This window comes from Catharus ustulatus, chromosome 14 (genome assembly GCF_009819885.2).
Source record: "Catharus ustulatus isolate bCatUst1 chromosome 14, bCatUst1.pri.v2, whole genome shotgun sequence".
Taxonomy (NCBI): domain Eukaryota; kingdom Metazoa; phylum Chordata; class Aves; order Passeriformes; family Turdidae; genus Catharus; species Catharus ustulatus.
Genome location: NC_046234.1, coordinates 16494183 through 16511493, shown reverse-complemented (window position 1 = coordinate 16511493; position 17311 = coordinate 16494183). Strand labels below are relative to the sequence as shown.

The 17311-nt window shown below is 39.1% G+C and overlaps 1 protein-coding gene across 2 annotated transcripts in view; it reads right to left on the bottom strand.

The window, feature by feature from the left end:
• Window positions 1-17311, bottom strand: part of LOC117002782 (connector enhancer of kinase suppressor of ras 2-like) — a 165259-nt gene that overhangs the window by 85967 nt on the left and 61981 nt on the right. For both annotated transcript variants that reach the window (XM_033072191.2, XM_033072192.2), the window contains one exon: window positions 660-862. In XM_033072191.2, coding sequence (XP_032928082.1) covers window positions 660-862 — 203 coding nt within the window. The remainder of the gene's footprint in view (window positions 1-659; window positions 863-17311) is intronic.

The window sequence follows — 17311 nt, the reverse complement described above, 5'->3', positions numbered from 1 at the left end:
GATGAAGCTCTTACTGCTATAACTACAAAGGAAAACAAGCCAATGTTTGTTTTTTTCCAAACAAGAAAAGTGCTGGTTTATGTTTTGGTTTCTGTCTTGCCACAGCCACAGAGATACTTTTAATCAAATTCTCAGCTGATAAATTCACACCAGTGGCTGGTTGAGCATTAACCATCACACCTGTACCTAACACATCCAGCCTACTCCAGATAAATAAGAGTTAATTTTCAGACTAAGCAAGTACTATAATTTTTTTTTAAATATTCTTAATTGATTTGCTCAACTCCAGCTTCTCTGTGTCTTTTTGATGGCTGAAAGCTCAAACTCCACAAGCTCTCCTTCCTTGCGTTTCATTCTGAAATTTCTGATGATGTTACCTGTTGTGGCAGTGAGAATAGCATGGAAATATTCACTTCACACAAAATCCCACAGAAAGAATCTCAAAAGGTATCTAGAACAAATTTTAAATTCTCCTGACAGAGAAGGGCACTAAATTTCACTTCCAGCATTTCACAAATTTCTAAACATTTAGAGCTAGAATTCCAGACCTGCCATTTTAACATTCGAATAAAAAGAGCACAAGAGGCAAAGGCAGAACAAACACAAAACTCCCCAAAGAATTATTCTCATGCACAAGGGACTGAGGAGCAGTTCATTACCTGTCCAGCCAGGCGAGTAAGTTCTTGGCAGCACCAATCAGGTCAACTACAGAGGTAAGGAAATCATTTGGCAGGCGCCTGGAGGCTCTGCCATCGTAATGGCCACTCCTCCTCCTACCCGTGATAAAGTTCTGAAGGTTTTTGGCCGAGGCATTCAGCTTGTGAGACAGAGTCCTCAGGTTTTCAGTCTCCAAACCATAATTCTGAGGGAAAGAAGAAGATTGGTAGAGTGTGTGGTCAGCTGCAAGAACCCAACAGTGAGGAGAAGCATCCTGAGAGGGAGGGAGGTTGTGGTGCCTGGATGGGATGGAACAGGAATATTGGGGTAGGGATGGGAAAGGAATAGTGGGGTGGGATAAGAAACAATATTGGGGTGAGGATGGGAAAGGAATATTGGGGTGGGGATGGGAAAGAAATATTGGGGTGGGGATAAGAAGGAATATTTGAGTGGGGATGGAACAGGAATATTGAGGTGCATGGATGGGAAAGGAATATTGGGGTAGAGATGGAACAGGAATATTGGGGTGGGGATGGAACAGGAATATTTGGGGTGGGACACGGGATGCACCCAGTTTGGGACACAGCATCACAGCCCTACAGAGCTCAGGGGGTTCAGCCAGGGAGAGGCAGGAGGGATCCCAAGTGTGAGTCCCCAGGTTAGCCTAGAAACAGAATCACAGGATGAGGATATGCAGGTGCTTTTATTGAAGAGCTCTGGGAATCAGGGATACAGACCCAAATCTGACTCCCACATGGATTCCAGAGGGACAGGTTTTTATACCCTTTTCCTTATGTAACTCTATAATAATTATTAAACCCATATTGTTGTATTGCATACATTCTTATCCAAGCATGAATTCTTGTAATTTTCATCAGGTCCCCAAAATATTCTTTCTCATTATTCTTGTTATGATTACATCGCTTCTCATGATTCCTATTACAATTAAACAATAATATATTCAATTTACCAAACATTTATTACATTTATCAATCATACTATTTATCATATGATGATTAGGTAGGTGCAGTTTCACATGATTCAATAAAGACAAAGCTCAACATTCATTCCCAGGTTCATTCATTGTTCTGAAATACATCAGACATCGTGAGATTTAGAGAAGCAAGAATTCAGCCATACCCAAAGTAGGCAGGGTTTCTTCATTGCAATATAACATTTTAATCCAACAGAAAGTTGCTATAAAGTTTGTTTTACTAACCTCTCATCTTTACTTAATTTTGTCTCACTGTGTGTACTTTTATCCAATAACCTGTTGTCACATGTACACACACACTTCTATAACACCTAAACTCTCAGCTTACCCCACACAACTACATCACTACACTCTAAAACTCCTCACCATCTAATACAGTTTCTTATTTAAGCCATATTCTTACTCAAACCTATAGAAACACAAGAAAAATGATAATTTTTCTGCTTTATGCCTGTATACTTCTATTTTTACATCAATCCAAGCTTTTTTTTCCAAGGCTGCAAATCAAACCCTTCAGCATCAGTGCAAGTTTCTTTCTTTCTGCACAGGGGTGCATGGCTGTGCTGAGGAGCTCAGGGAAGAGTCTGAGCACAGAAAATGCAGGAACAGCTGCTCCAGCTCACAGACTCCAGCCAGGGACAGGCTTTTGTATTTAAGAGCTCTGAGCAGATTTTTGTCCATTGTTCTAGTTCTGATGGAGGGAGAAGGGTTGAATCTCATTGAAACACAAGTCCCTTGTCCCTTTATCCTCCATCCATATCTCAGTCCTTTTATCACCAGACCTATTCCACACTTAGACACAGATAGCAAGCACAAAGATAGCTCAAATCCATTAAACTATTCAAATTCACACAGAAAGTCTCAAACATGCTGAATTGAACCCAGATTTCTTGCATCCCCCACAGGATGTAGGACATGAAAGAATTCAATGAGCATTTAAACAAAATCAACTCTCAGAGTCTGAATTGATTGCCCACTGTTAATTTCAGCTATGCTTATATTGCAGAGGATGACTGATCATGAATATCACACATTAATATTTCTGCCTAAACTTCTTCCTCAAGCAGAAAACAAAAAATTGAAAAGAATACACTTCTTGACAGATGCATATTTGTATAGAAATAATAATTTTAAACCCCAAAAAAGGGAAATACACTGAGCAATAACAAGATGATAAACTGGGGTTGTATGGAAAGCAATCAAAGCACAAACAAACACTTGGAGAAGTGGTTTGGACCTCTGACAGCTGGCACTGGGGACACTGCCTTCCCTGCCAGCCATTCTCCCTGTCAAAGTTCACTCTGAGAAATAAATCAAAGCCTTGCCTCCAGCTTGGAGGGAAATCTCCCAGAAATGAAACACTTTGCTACCTTAGCTGACAGCAAAGAATTAGGTTTAAATACTAGAGAGAGAATAAATTTCATCATTAGCTCTGAATCACAGCTAAAACATCATGGTAGGGACCAGACCATCCAGTTCAAGATTAAATTGCTACAGAGGAGAAAAAAAACCCTCTCCTCAACCTTTTTCCCCAAAACAAACACAGCACAGTTAGCAGCAGTGTCACCAAAGAAAGCCATTCCCTTTTGGAAAAGTTTAAAAAGCAAGCTGAGTATGATATTAATGTGTCATGTGTTAGTATCACATCTAATCTTTTATTAAGGCACTGAAGGAATTCCCTCCCCTGCTCTGTTTTCCTCTCATGCCAAGGTGATGACTCAGTGGATGCTCTGGGATGCCTTTTCCAGCTCTCAACCACAGCCTGCTTTCCCCTCAGAACAAGTTTCGTTCTGCACACTCAGCAGCACATTACAAGGATGATGAACTAGATCCCCCTGGTTGCTTTATGCAGAAAAAAAAAAAATCTAAGTTATCTTAGTTAAAAAAATATATAAGTTACAATATATATGTTATCTCCCAATAACTTACTACATAAAAGCTCTGGAAACCTTTGCTTTTAAGAGGGGTCAGGCAGGAAAGGACACAGTTTGATGACTGAATTTATAAATACCAGAGAGTATTTTAGAACCCAGCAAAGGTAATCAGCCAGAGAGATCTCCAGTCCCTGGAAAACACAGAGGGCTGAGCAGGAAATGTGTGTGAGGAAATCCACCTAGTGAGCAAGTTCTCTGCTTTATCTTGAAGTTTATTGCTTACATGCCAATGACAACCTCAATTAGTGTCCACATAAAATTTAAAATGCAGCAAAACATAGATAAAATGTATCCATAAAGATAATCAGAAGGTGAAAGGAAATTTTTCAGCACAGTAGAAGAGCTGATGCAAGTTAGTGGTTTACCTGAGACTGAGTGGGGCACAATAAAGGGGAAAAGATAAAACTATTATAAAAGTGACAGCAAATCAATGCCTTTGTAGAAGACAGAGACATTGGGTTGTTCTAGATTTGAGCATATCTAAATCAAAGATTTAAAAATTAAATCAAACAACTGTAATCAGCTACCAAATGGGAAAAAAGTGCTCACAAATAAACCTTGGAAATATCCCTGCATCCTGATGCTGTGGCAGGATTTTAGGAGAGGCTGTGGCTTCTTCTGGGCTTCCAGAGTCAGCCCCTAAAGTGATGGGGAATGGAGGAGATTGTTCCAGAGGAGAAAAGAGCCAAGTGGGTACCCCCAATTTAAACTGCATCGATTATAATTCAGTGGGCATGTTTGAAAACAGAGAACTGTGTTTTATGGCAATAATTAAGCAGGTGAGGAGCCTGTGGATGGCACTGGCAGCATCCAGACCTCCCCTAATTCCTGTAGGCACCTCCTCTCCATGGTGTAACTGAGAGAGTCTCAGAGCTGCCAGGCTGAATCATTATCACAGCTGCCAGGCCAGATTCAGCTTCCACAGCCACACATTCTGCTCCCCTGTGTTAAATGTGTGCTGCTCCTGTGAGCCACGCCGTGGAAATGATGCTCCTGAGCCTGGAAAATTCTGTCTCCTGGCAGGAGATTCAAGTGGTTTCTTTCCTGCACTGTAAATCCTGGATATAATTTCTGGTTTATAAAGAAAGACAGAAAAATAGGAGAGAAAACCTCTAAAAAGGACAAGAGGGTGCCATTAGCATAAGCAAGATTATTTTTCATCCCAAGAGCAGGGAAAAATAAACAAGGGTTGCTCCATTCCCTGGTTTTGTTTCAATGATGCTTCAGGTTGTTCCATCATCAAATGACTCAATTAGTGGGAATGGATATACAAGTTTAGAGAATGAATCCTGACTGCCAAAACAACCCCAGATGTTGCCTGTCTAGAACCGCACAGCCACATAATTTGTCAAATTATCCTGAAATCTGGATCAGGAAGCTGCTTAATGAGAACAGAAAGTTGCCCAAAGTCACCAGCACTCCAATTCAGAAAAAGGGAGCTGGACAGGAACGCTGCAGAAAGTGCCAAAGTAACAGCACACCTTGAACACAGATGATTGGAAAATCTGTTAAATGTTGAAGTTATTTCATTTAAAAGCACAGATCCAACACTAAGAACTTCTGTATGTGCACTGACAGCATTATTGCCTGCACACACTCAAAAGAGCCACACAGATTATCTGATTTATTCAGCACTGATCCGTGTTCCAGGCTGGAGCTCAGCAATTCCTGACAGCAGGATTTCAGGAGGAGAAATGAAACACAAGTGGGAGATCAGAGGCAGACAAGCTGATTATGGAAGAGTATCATTAGCAAAACGCCAGGATGAAGCTGTGACACTTCTTAGTGAGGTGTGCAGCTGATTTGGGTGCAAGGATAACTCCAAAATTCAGTTCTCCCCTTTCCAGGCTCTCTGTCCCAGTTCCCCTCTCCTGCTGTTCTGGGGTTCTGGAGGTGCTGAGGGAACAGATCCCCCCAGGCTTTCACACCTGACTGGCTTTTCTGAAGCACAGAAAACAGGTGGCTGTTGTCAGAAACTGTAGAATTCAGGTGACAGGAGAAAATGCCTTTTTTTTTTCCCAGTGCAGAGAAGATACAACATAAGAGAGAAGTTGTTGAATACTCCCTATAGTTAAAATTGGAATTTTGGAAACTGAAATATAGGAAATCTGCCTCCAAATAGATATTTCCTCTTTTTAATGTCATAAACCCAAAATGTAGAAACAGCTAAACAAAATTCACCATGGCCCTTCCTGCCCTGTGCCTGTGCCACAATTCCTGCCAAAAACTCTGTTTTGTACACTCTGGTTTGAAGTTCCATTTTTAAATAATTGAGCAAATTCTGTATCCCACTGACAATTTAAGATCTGAGCTTTTTACATATTCAAAGAAGTGGAATGAAAAAAATCTTCAGCTGTGGCTTCAGGAGTTCTCATACCTTACTGCAGGTAAGCAATAACATCACAAAGGAGGAATTTATGCTAATAAAGCAACCTGAGAGAATTTTACTAAGATAAAATAGGCCAAATTATTGCTGCCAACATCAAGATCAAGAATGATTAATATAATGGGGAAAAAATAGCCAAGTGCTAATCAGTTTTTGTTAACACCAGCATCTGCAGACTAAAAGCCAAGCATGAAATACCTACAGAATATGAAGAGTTTTTATTTCTTCTGTGGAAAACCCCTCCAAATTTTTTTCATGCAGGTAGAGCTATAATGAAATTACTTTGCTGTAATGTGACATACACAGATAGAAATAATGCATGCACATTGGAATTTAATGGGCACAGGATGTAATTTTAGCTAAATAGTTTATATTGCATAAGTAATGACTTTAACTTACCTTAAAAACAGATTTCTTGATAATTATAGTAATTTTTCTATGTTGTCATTCATGTGAGCAGTCAGTGTAATATGTATATATAAATATATGTATAAATACACAAACACATGGGTGCATACACAGCTTTTTCTGTAGGTGATACTTTGAGGCTGTTACAATTTTCACTGAATATAAAAGAGAAATAAAAGCAGAACAGGAGATCTGACTGAGGAGGTGAAAGGAAACAACACTGACTGAAATCCAAGCACCTTACATGGAATTCACCCCATCCAAGGCATTTTAAACACCACAACCTAAATATTGAATTCTGTATTTCACACAAAAGCTCTCAGAACGCTCTAAATTATTGGGGATTTAAAGCTGCATCCCCAAGCACTTCTTCCCCAGTTCAGCCTGGTTTTCAACCCATTCTCAGATCACCCATAAAGGGATTTCTTGTGGATGTGCAGCCCCTCAGCAGCTCCCTGGGGATGCTCTGCTCCCCTCCCTGCTCCCCTGCTGGTCCCCAGAGAGGTGGCACAGACACCCCTGTCCCACCTGGGGCTCAGTCCCAGCTCTGACACCACCCAGGAAAATCCCCAAGGAGCTCTGGGATTCTCCCCTGGGAGAGCAAGGAGAGCCAGATGGGATCCTGCACCTCCCTGCTGTGCCAGGCTCTGCTGCTGCTCCAGCTCTGCTGTGACAATCTGAGGTTTTGGGACAGCATGGAGCCAGTCAGTTCTTTATAAACCCAGGAAAACACAATAAAAGCAAAAGTCACAATTAATCATACACTCTGATTTTAGCATAAATGATTCTGACACATATAACTATCGAAACACTTTTTTTTTTCTTTAAATTTCCTTTCTGGAGGGATGTATTTAAAGGTTAAGAGCCTCTGAAACAGTGGAAACCTGATTCTGAAAACCTTGGCTCTGTAAGCACTTCTTTGATTTCACTAAAATGTTGTGGTGATGTTTTTATGATACAACTTGAAACTGAATATATTGAAACAGCATAAAGTCCAAGTGGGTGAGGCACTGCATTTCCACCAGGTGTGTCTGGCTTTCGTCTTGAAAAAGAACTTACAGGTCATCCTTTATCTGAATGTAATTTGGAAAAGGCCAGATACATTTTTCGTTAGGAATCCTATGAATCAGTGCACAAGTTCAGGTCTAGAGGCTGGAACCTAAAACTTAAAATTTCCTGCATGGTAAAAAGGGACAAGTATTATAATCAGATGGAAGTTATGATACCATGTGATAAAAAGTTTAAAAAAAATTCTAAAAAACCCAAGTTTTGTTAAGGAGAAAGTGTTAGATGCAGTTCACACAGTTTATACACTGACATGTTCAATAATTTATGTCTTTTCTATGCATATATAAAATCCTGGCACTGTTGTTTTGAAAATTATAAATGTATTAGGAAAATAATTTCCATTCATGCCTGGGGAATGCAGCTCCAGTAAAATATGGCCCAAATTTGGTTCAGCTTTTTTTTTAAAAGCTTTTCTCCTCCTAAATCAGTACATTAGCATAATAATATATAATAAATATATAATAAACCCAATCCTTCTGCCTCTCTTTAACAACATTTGCCCATCATTTCAGTTAAACTGCAGTATCATAGCACAGTTTATGTGCACAGAACGTGACATTTCATCAAAATAAAAGTATGGAGTTCATTAATAATTATGGTAATGCTATGCAAATATGCAACATCATAATACAAATTAGAGTCTATTATTTGAAACACCTCAATGCTTTTTTATGTGCAGCTTTCCTCCCCCTTGTTCTCCCTTCCATTATAATTATCCCACCTTGCTGGAGCAAATTGTCTCACAATTCTTTGTCTCCTGAGTCTATAATTTGGAACTTGTCATGGTGCTTCTAAGCACTCCATCCACCTTCCTATTATCTTGTAAATAGATAAATTAAGTAGATCTAGAAATAAGATTAAATATTTTAACCTATGTAAAAAAATTAAGACCTGAATTATTTTTTTTTCTCTTCAGAAGTTTTTGCATTTGCATTGCAATTGAGATATATTTGTATCTATCTATAAACCATCTATATATCATCTATATAGCTCTAGAGATAATCTATGTATTTATATATGTATATATCTATATATATACATATATAAATGTCATCAAACATAAATAAGATGCCCTGAGGTTTTTTTTTCATTTTTAACAGAAGTTATTTTTATTTCAGATAAGAATTAGAACTTTATAATTTTTCCCTAAAAATTTGACTCAAAAAGATTCTAAGGCCAACCATTGAAGCAGGTATTTTTTTCAGAATAAGTTTTTAAAATAAATTTATTTAACTTTATGTTAACTTTAAGACTTCAGAGTCAGATGATTGGGCTCCTGGTGAGAGCACAGCAGCAGATGAGGTCAAGATGGAGATGCAGATTTCTTGTTCAAGGATCTCAGGTTATGTAAGGCTTGCCCCACTCCAGGCCAGCCTAAAGCTGCACTGTGCACCCTGGGCTGATTAAGATGAGAGGAATTAACAGATCCCTCATCTCCTGCCTAAACATTCCCTAAGGAGCTTTCACCTGGCAGCTCTGGCCACAGATCTCTGAGCAAACTGCACAATCTGCTTAATCCTAATGCAGCAAAGTGATTTCAATTGTGGAATAAACAAATACTCCCCCAAACTGGGTGAGCTTGGATGGATGGAGCATCTCCCTGGTTTGGGTATGGAGAGCTGCACGGGATCTGTGGAGAGAGAGGAGCCACTGCTGGGGACAAGTGTCCAAAGCACAGAGAGGTGTGAGGAAAGGAAATTCATCACACACAGAATTAACCCAGTCTAATGCACTGATGGATATTTGTGTGGTGGGTGTGCATATGGAAATGGATTTTAAAGTTCTCTCTCACTGCCCTGCAGGGTCACACAGTGAGATCCAGCACGTTGTGGCACATCACCAACATCATTTTTGGATAAGGTCTGTAAAAACCTGGGATCTGCTATTCATTTATGCCTGCCTGCCATAATGGCATGAAGTATAAAGAAAGTGCATATATTTTTAAAGTTCATGCCACTCTGAGTCAGCTGACCATACCTTCATTATATTTTCCCCATGTATATTTTGGCTGTTTTCCTTTTTTCCCCTCCCCCTTGAAGAAATTTCAATTAACATCTGAAACCTCTTTACATTTTTCATAGTTTTAGATTATTCATTCAGCAAGTCCTTGAATTTTATTCGGTTTGAAAATAATCTAAACACCCAAATGTCATCCCAGCTATTTGGCTCTTTAGTGCCAATTCTCACCAAAACTTTAAGAAAGGAAAATTTTACAAGAAGAGAGGAGAGCTCATATTTCAGTTGTAAAGTATAATAAATTATTATTTACATATCTGAACCACCAACAGTTATTTCTGCAGGGGTGGTGAACCATCAGATTCAGAAAGAGGAGAGATTGATCCAACCCTGTGATTTAATTTCTCTGGGAGAACACATTTCCTGCTTTACCTGCACACCTCAGCAGCATCCCTTGGAGCAGTTCCTGACTGCTCTCCCACTCTGCCTCTAATTCACATTTTCTGCTCAGCTCTGACTTCACCAACAGTTTAGATCCAAAAATCCCTGGAAGCAAATTTTAAAAATCTGTATTTAATGCCTTTTTTTATTTTTTTTTGAGTAAAGCCTTAATATCCCATCAGCACAAAACAACAAAACCTTCTCATGACCATAACAAGCTCCTGAGAGCCCTGCTGACAAAGTGCTGGGTGCATTGCAGCATCCTTGGCCTGTGCCAAGCTGACATCTGGGCACATTTAACATCCCCAATGTCAACTCCCAGGAAAACACCAGTGGGGAAATCAAGCTGTGGCAGCATTTCCTTCCTGATGGGCACAAAAGGGAGACCCAGGAGGATGGAGGGGGTTCGAGTGTTTTGTGGCTTCTTTCCACATCCCATGGATTGTTGTTTCCAATATTTTATTTCAGCATTAAGGATGGACTGATCTGCATATGGCTTCAATTACCAAACATATGCAAGCCAGACAGCCAGGGTGGCTTGACCTCTCCCATATGTGTAGGAAAACAAGCTCTGAGCAATCTGCTGACTGGGGATGCTGTGATAAACAAACAGGAGCACAGGATGGCAGAAGATATTTCCTCCAAAACTGTATTGGACAGTGAGCTGCTAATTTCTAAAGATGATTAGCAATTCCTGCCTGCATGAGTCATTTGCAACCTGCTGTTGTTGCTCCCCAGTGTGCACCCTGCTGCTGCTGATACGTCCTGCCTCAGAAATACCTAAACCACACCCAAATTCTTCTTTGCATGCCCAGTTACCAGTCCAGGGAACTCCAGTGCAAGGATGAAGCATCTCAAGTGTTTGCTGAACATTTCAGTGCTCTTTATTCACCTTTTCTCTGCAGTATCTAAAGTAGCTCTACATGTGTAATTCACTGTTTAGTAATCACAAACCTTCATTATTCATTGCTAAAACCTTCTGATTAATTAAACTTTGCTGTTTATTTCATAACAGCTTTGTGTAAGAACCAACCTGGAAAGCCTCACTTTCTCATTTTTTAAAGTATCTCTCATAATGAAGAGAATGGTTATTTCTTATTTCTTATAAGGCAGAAAGATTACAGAGAAAAAGACATTCAGTACATAACACAAAATTAGAATTTGAATCAATGGTGAATATTCAAAGTTCAGGGAATAAATGATAAGCTGGTCTTGGAAATATTACATCAACACTGACCATTTCTCTTGGGTCAGGTATTCAACTTAAATCCCTGCAGAAGTGGGAGCTCCACATAAAACCCACACCAATTCTGGAGAAATATTCCATATATTCATAACAATTCAGAGCAGCATATAGAAATTAAATTAGTAACAAGATTCGTTTGAATGGGCATTAATGAGAGTATGAAAAAAGTTCATTTATCTATTTGGATTGTGAATTTGCTGAAGGCTGCTCAAACAACTCAGTCAACAACAGTGACATGAATATGCATGTGCATGCTGGAATATTTGCATGCAGATGAATTTATCCCTGACAATAACTGATCACAGATAATTACTCAGGAATTCAGGCAGCTCATAGACACTGATAATGTAACAGTGCTATGAAAAATATCTTCATGGAAAAAATCTCTCCTTGCAAATGAGAAAAGCGTTTTTTTTTGTAGGGAAAATGTCCTTTTTTTGAACTTTCACTGAGTTGCTCCCTGTATTTCCTTGGCTCAGAGATTCTCCATGGTGCAGTGCTTGGTACCATGCATTGCATGGGACAGATTTCAAACCAGATTGATTTGAAAAGGGAAAAAGGGACCTTGCTTTCTGCAAGGGAAAGATTTTGCAAATGAAACACGCAGTGAATAAAGGCAACATAATCCTTTCCAGTGGAAAAGAAGAGAAAGCCTTAGAAAAAAAATTAAATGCTAATTTTAAATGTTCATTATATTGTTTATACCTAAATATTTGAAATACCATTTAAGAAATTGTGCAATTATTTTGCATTAAAAGACTAAGAATTACCAATGTGTTTCATGAGGATCATTAAAAAGAACAATTTATTTGATGGTTAAGACTTTCAGCACCTGAATAAACCAAGAATATATCTGTATATCACAGAGTTCTTGGGTTATCTTAAAGAAATATAAATTTTATGTCAGTGTAATAACACTTTTTCCATTTAAAGGGGAGAAGTTTATCTCTTCCTGCACTAGTGAGTATTAATCTTCCTTTTTATTCTAAAAATAGACTCCCCTATCCTCTATAATCTAATATTCCCCTCCTGTTTAACATAATTACCAGGGCTGAATCAATGTTCCATTAGCTGGATGAGTCAATGGCTGTCCCTCAGTGCCTGGAGCATCCCAAGGATCCAGGCTCAGATTTCATCCCCCCTGCCTGGAGCATCTTCTGGGAGGGGTAACAAACATTCTGGGCAGCAGTGGCACTGCAAAGGGTTAATTTTCCATGCTCTGCACCCTGCGCATTCCCAACCCCTCCCTCCATGTGGGACACAGCTCTGGGGCCAGGGACAGCCCCTGTGACAGAGAAATTCCTGCCAGGATCAGCACTGCAGGAATTCCCTCCCTTGGCACTGCAGGAATCCTCGTGGACTCCCAGCTCCACTGGGTTTGGCTGGGATGAGACAAAATCCCAAAATGTGGAGGTGCTGTGGGGATGGATGGGCAGCACAGCCCCAGGAAACACCCCCTGCCTTGAGAATTGCTCCCTTTGGGATGGTTCTCCCACCCAAATAAATCCACACAGCTTTGGTAAAGGCCTTTCATAAAGCTGCCAAATCAAGATCATCAACCTCAGCTGGCTCCTGGATTTCAATTCTGAGTTCAGACATTTAATGCAGTGTACAATGAAGTGTTGCTTTGATGCAATAGACCCAAACTCTCTGCTGGTTCCTGACAGAAACCACAAAGCCCTCAGTGCTCCAAGCCAAGATTTCAGAAAACCAATATTTTCCTTTCACATGCCCCTCCTGAAGTCTTTTATTTCTGTGTTTGCAATAAGATATCAGAGTGGAAGAGTTACCACTGGGCACCCCAGAATTTAGAATTTAAAATTAACTCCTCCACGAAAGATTGGTGTTTTAGAGGCATTTTTATGAAACCAAACTTTGCAACATCTGGTTTTTTATGCTTTACTTTGAATATTTTTTGGAAGATCTGCATGTATCTGATTAAAAGAAATGTAGAAATCCAGCAGCACATTTTATCATGAGTAAGAGATGGCACAGGATGAAAATATTACAAGCATCCTTCTTTCTAATTGCTTTAGTGTAGAAAGAAAATGATGGAAAAGAAAATGTGAATGCTCTGCTGCACAATTTGTTCATGTGTCACTGCAAGGCTGTTCCATACTCTTCACATTGAGATTCTAGGAGAGCAATAATTCATATAAATTAATTGGATATGTCAATTCTAATTGCTGCACAAAGGCTGGGTGAGCATCCTTGGGAGACCACAGGGGATTCTCCACGTTGCTGCAGACAAATCAAGAATCCAAATCTTGGCTAGTCTGAGGTTGGGGACACAGGAGAGCTTACACAGAGCAATTGAGGTTAAAATTAAGGTTAAAACATTAAAGTTGGCATTCCTGCTTTCTGCTCTCCACAGGTATTGGCAGACTGGGTTATTGTGCAGGAAAGGATGGGATGAAACCCAGAGAAATCAAAGCAAAAGAAGAAATGAAGTCCCTTAACATGCACCATGCCATGCTGGGCAGCTGGTGTCAACAGGAACACCATGAAATGGAACAGGCTGTTTCTATCAAGGGTTTTCTGTTATCCCTGTGCAGAGAAAATGCCCATTGCTTTATCCCCAGCAGTGACTGGGATCACTACCATCACTTTTGGAGAAACCAGACACCCACAAGGACTGAAATTGCAAACACAGTCCCTCATTTCCAGCTCCAAATCCCAAGAGAAATCAAAACTATGTCAGAAATGAGTGTTCTATCAACGACCCCTAAACCAGGGATAGAAGAATACACAGAAATTATAATATAATACTATCATGTTATCCCAACAGCAGCTGAAGTGAATTTCAGCCCTAATGCCCTGCCCTACAGTGTTGGACACACGTGGTTTTTAACCCCAGCTCATTACCCACCTATTCATTTGCATAAATTCCTGCTCCTACATTGGCCTAATAAGTAGAATTTAATTGCAATTATGATAGGGGAGCTGTTCTCTGCCAGGGAGTGACAGGAACTCACTGAATGAAAAGAAATCAAATGTTCAGGATCAGAACAGCACTGAGCCTACCCAGACACAGAACCAACATGAAGTACAGGAATGGATTATTATAAACGGATTCTTTTATAAATTTCTAAATGGAAATAAGTCCATTTATTGCTCAGAAGCATGCAGGAGCTCCTGTAGGAGCCTATTCACCAGCCAAGCCTGCCATGGATTAGAATCCTCATTCTCACTGGTGCATTTTCAGAAGAAAATTACAAGTTTTGGAAGAGGTTTAACACTGAGAATAGAGCATGTTTCTCCCTATTTCATGCAAAAGAATTATTGTGTGACAAGAGGAAATCTCTCAGCTATGTCAAAATACAGGAAAAACAGAAGGGCCTTTCCTCTCATTTGCCTGTTAACACTGTCTTGCTCCAGAGGTAAATGATGTGTATAAAGGAATTAGCAGCAGTCAACACAGTAAATTTGTATTTTTCCTGTTTTTTTTTTAAATCATAAACAAAACCATAAGTAGTAAGAATACAGAAATAGCCTGAAGTAATTTATCTGAAGCTTGATAACCCAATATCATTGTTTGTGGGCAAGAATTAGATGTGACCTCCTGAATTTCAGCTGCCCTGCATTCCCCTTTGGACTGTGAGCTGAAATTTGAATAAAATGCAGCCAACTTCCTTTCTCTCATATTCCCACTTTATGCACCTTGTTCTATGGCAAGGGATGGAATTCTCACTGGAATACCTGAATAGGACCATTCCCAATGGATGGCTGCAGGATGCACACACATCCCAGAACCAGAGGGATCATCAGAGGTTGTGATGCTCCCCAGGAATGACAAATTCAGAGAGGATAAAGTTCTCTAGAGAGTCCAAGCCTAAATTTCTAATGTATTTAACACACAAACACAAATCCAAAAGTCACTTCTGTCCTAAATTCCTGTTGTAACAACCCTGTGCTTGGCTACCTCTGAAAATTTCCTTGCTGCACTGCTGGTGCTGCTGCAATACCCAAAATATTTCTGGTGTGGAATCAGAGGTTCTTGAAGAGAACACATAAAAAAAAAATCCCCTTTACTTTGTTCTTTGCTTAGATGAGCTCCCAGAGCTGCCTTTATTGTGGTGGTTTTAGAAAGGATTTTATTTTTGTGGTTACTCAACACGAATATTGTGTAATTACATCCAAACTTTTCCAGCACACCTTAGCAAAACCACGAAGTTTTTAACCACTCCCCAGTAAGAAAAAAGAGTAATGCACACTCCTGTAAAATCCCAGGGCTTTAGGCTACTCTGAATTGTTTGTACAAACTTAATTATCTCCCTTCACTGTCCCCATCCTAAGAGAAATTTGAAAACGTCAAAATTGTCAACAGACTTTTAAAAAAAAAAAAATCCAAACAACAACAAAACAATCCTTAAAATCAGTTATTTTTCCAAGATGCATGATTTGGAAGGCTAAGAAAGAATGAAGCTGCTAATTAGACTGATCAAAAGATGATACACATGTTCTAATATGTGCAATAATTAACCCACTCCATTCAATGGTATTAATTCAATGTTTTGGCACAGCAATAATAAATAGCACTGGACTGCCAAAAGCTGAACTTCTTTTCCAGTTGAAATTAATAAAGCTCTCTGGATGCATACATGTTTGTGCAGACAAAAATAATGTATGTGCCAGGTTCCTGATTGCTCTGAGGAGATGGAATAACTCTTCCCTCTCACCAAGAGGGATGGCAGCCCATTCCAGAGAAAGGAGATTTATTTCCATCTACTCAAGCATCAATAAATACATGAAATGAAGATTTAAGTCTAGAATAATTACCTTTGAATAGCCCCTGAAATATGGGTTGAAGTCTTTGACACAGAGAATGAATTGTTAAAAGGGGAACTTGCTAACAAATCAGGTGAAGTAAGAAAAAATACTTCCTAATATATTTGCAAAATTGACAAAATCAAAAAGTGTATTAGCAGAATGGAAAATTAAAAGGATCTCAAGAGAGATCACTGTAGGTGTGACCATTAAAATAGTATTAATTTAGGAAAAACATGGATAATTTTAATTCAGAAGAACAATGTTATCAATAGATACAGAGGCAGTTATGAAAGATTTCATCTTCACCACGGTGTGCTTTAAAATAAATCACTGCAAGCTGCTTTCCACCTGACCCACAAAATCCCATTGCTGTTGTAATTTTCTTAGGGAGATGCCTAATAAAGAAATATGTTTGAAAAGTGATGGGGCAAAAAAAAGAATTTATTTGGTAGCTGTGTCCCATATGCTATTTTAAATAAAACCCCAAATAAAAGTAAAAATAAATTAAATTCCTGCAGTTGTTGTAACCATGTTGACCACAGATGAATTTTTTGTGTTTTCTGGCAGAAAACCCACCCTGCCTGGATTGTGGCTTTGCAGAAACTGCAGACAAAGTTTCTAATTTTTATTTCTCCTTGAAATTTCCCCACAGCACAAGGTCTTATTTCACAAGTGGAATGGCTGTGAATTAACAGTACTTTTAATTACTTGAGATACAATCTCTATTGGAGCATTCTTTTCCTTTCTCATTTTTCATCCTTTCATTATCAATCTCTCTTCCCACTAGACTGTTTATATTTTAATTAATGCAGGCTTTAACAATATACTGACTCCTACTGTCCTAAATAAATTGAATTTACTTGCAGATTTGAACAGCAACCCACATTGACCTCCAAAATATTCCTTTTTCTTGCTTCCAGTATATTTTACTCTCTATCAAAAAGTTCTTTTCCCCAGACCCTGCTACTTCTGCAGATTCAGTCCCTCTGCAACAAGTCCTTTAACAGAGATCCCAATTAATATTTCAACTTATCAAAGTTACAGTCCAAATCCAAGTGGCCCACAATTTTTAGTCCCTAAATTTTATTTAGGTCACTTCAAATAAATAATTGCAGAGCAGTTTCTGAAGCAAGAAAAGACTTTGATGTTCCAGATTGGATTTTTTCCCCACAGCCATCATTCCCAATTTTCTTCATAATTAAAGCACAACTCCAAAATGTCTCTCCAGAATGGCCAAAGAACTGAAGCTGAAAGCAAAGCTCACCTGTGACTGCATTTCACAGCACATGAATTCACCCCTCAGCAAGCCCAAGATAGTGCCTGGACTTTCTTTCCTACAGAGAAAGCTCCTCTCACCTTTTGCACTCTGATTTTACCCTTTCATAAAGGAGATTATTTTACATTTGAAATTATTTCACTTTCAGGAAAAATAATTATTCTATAATAATAAA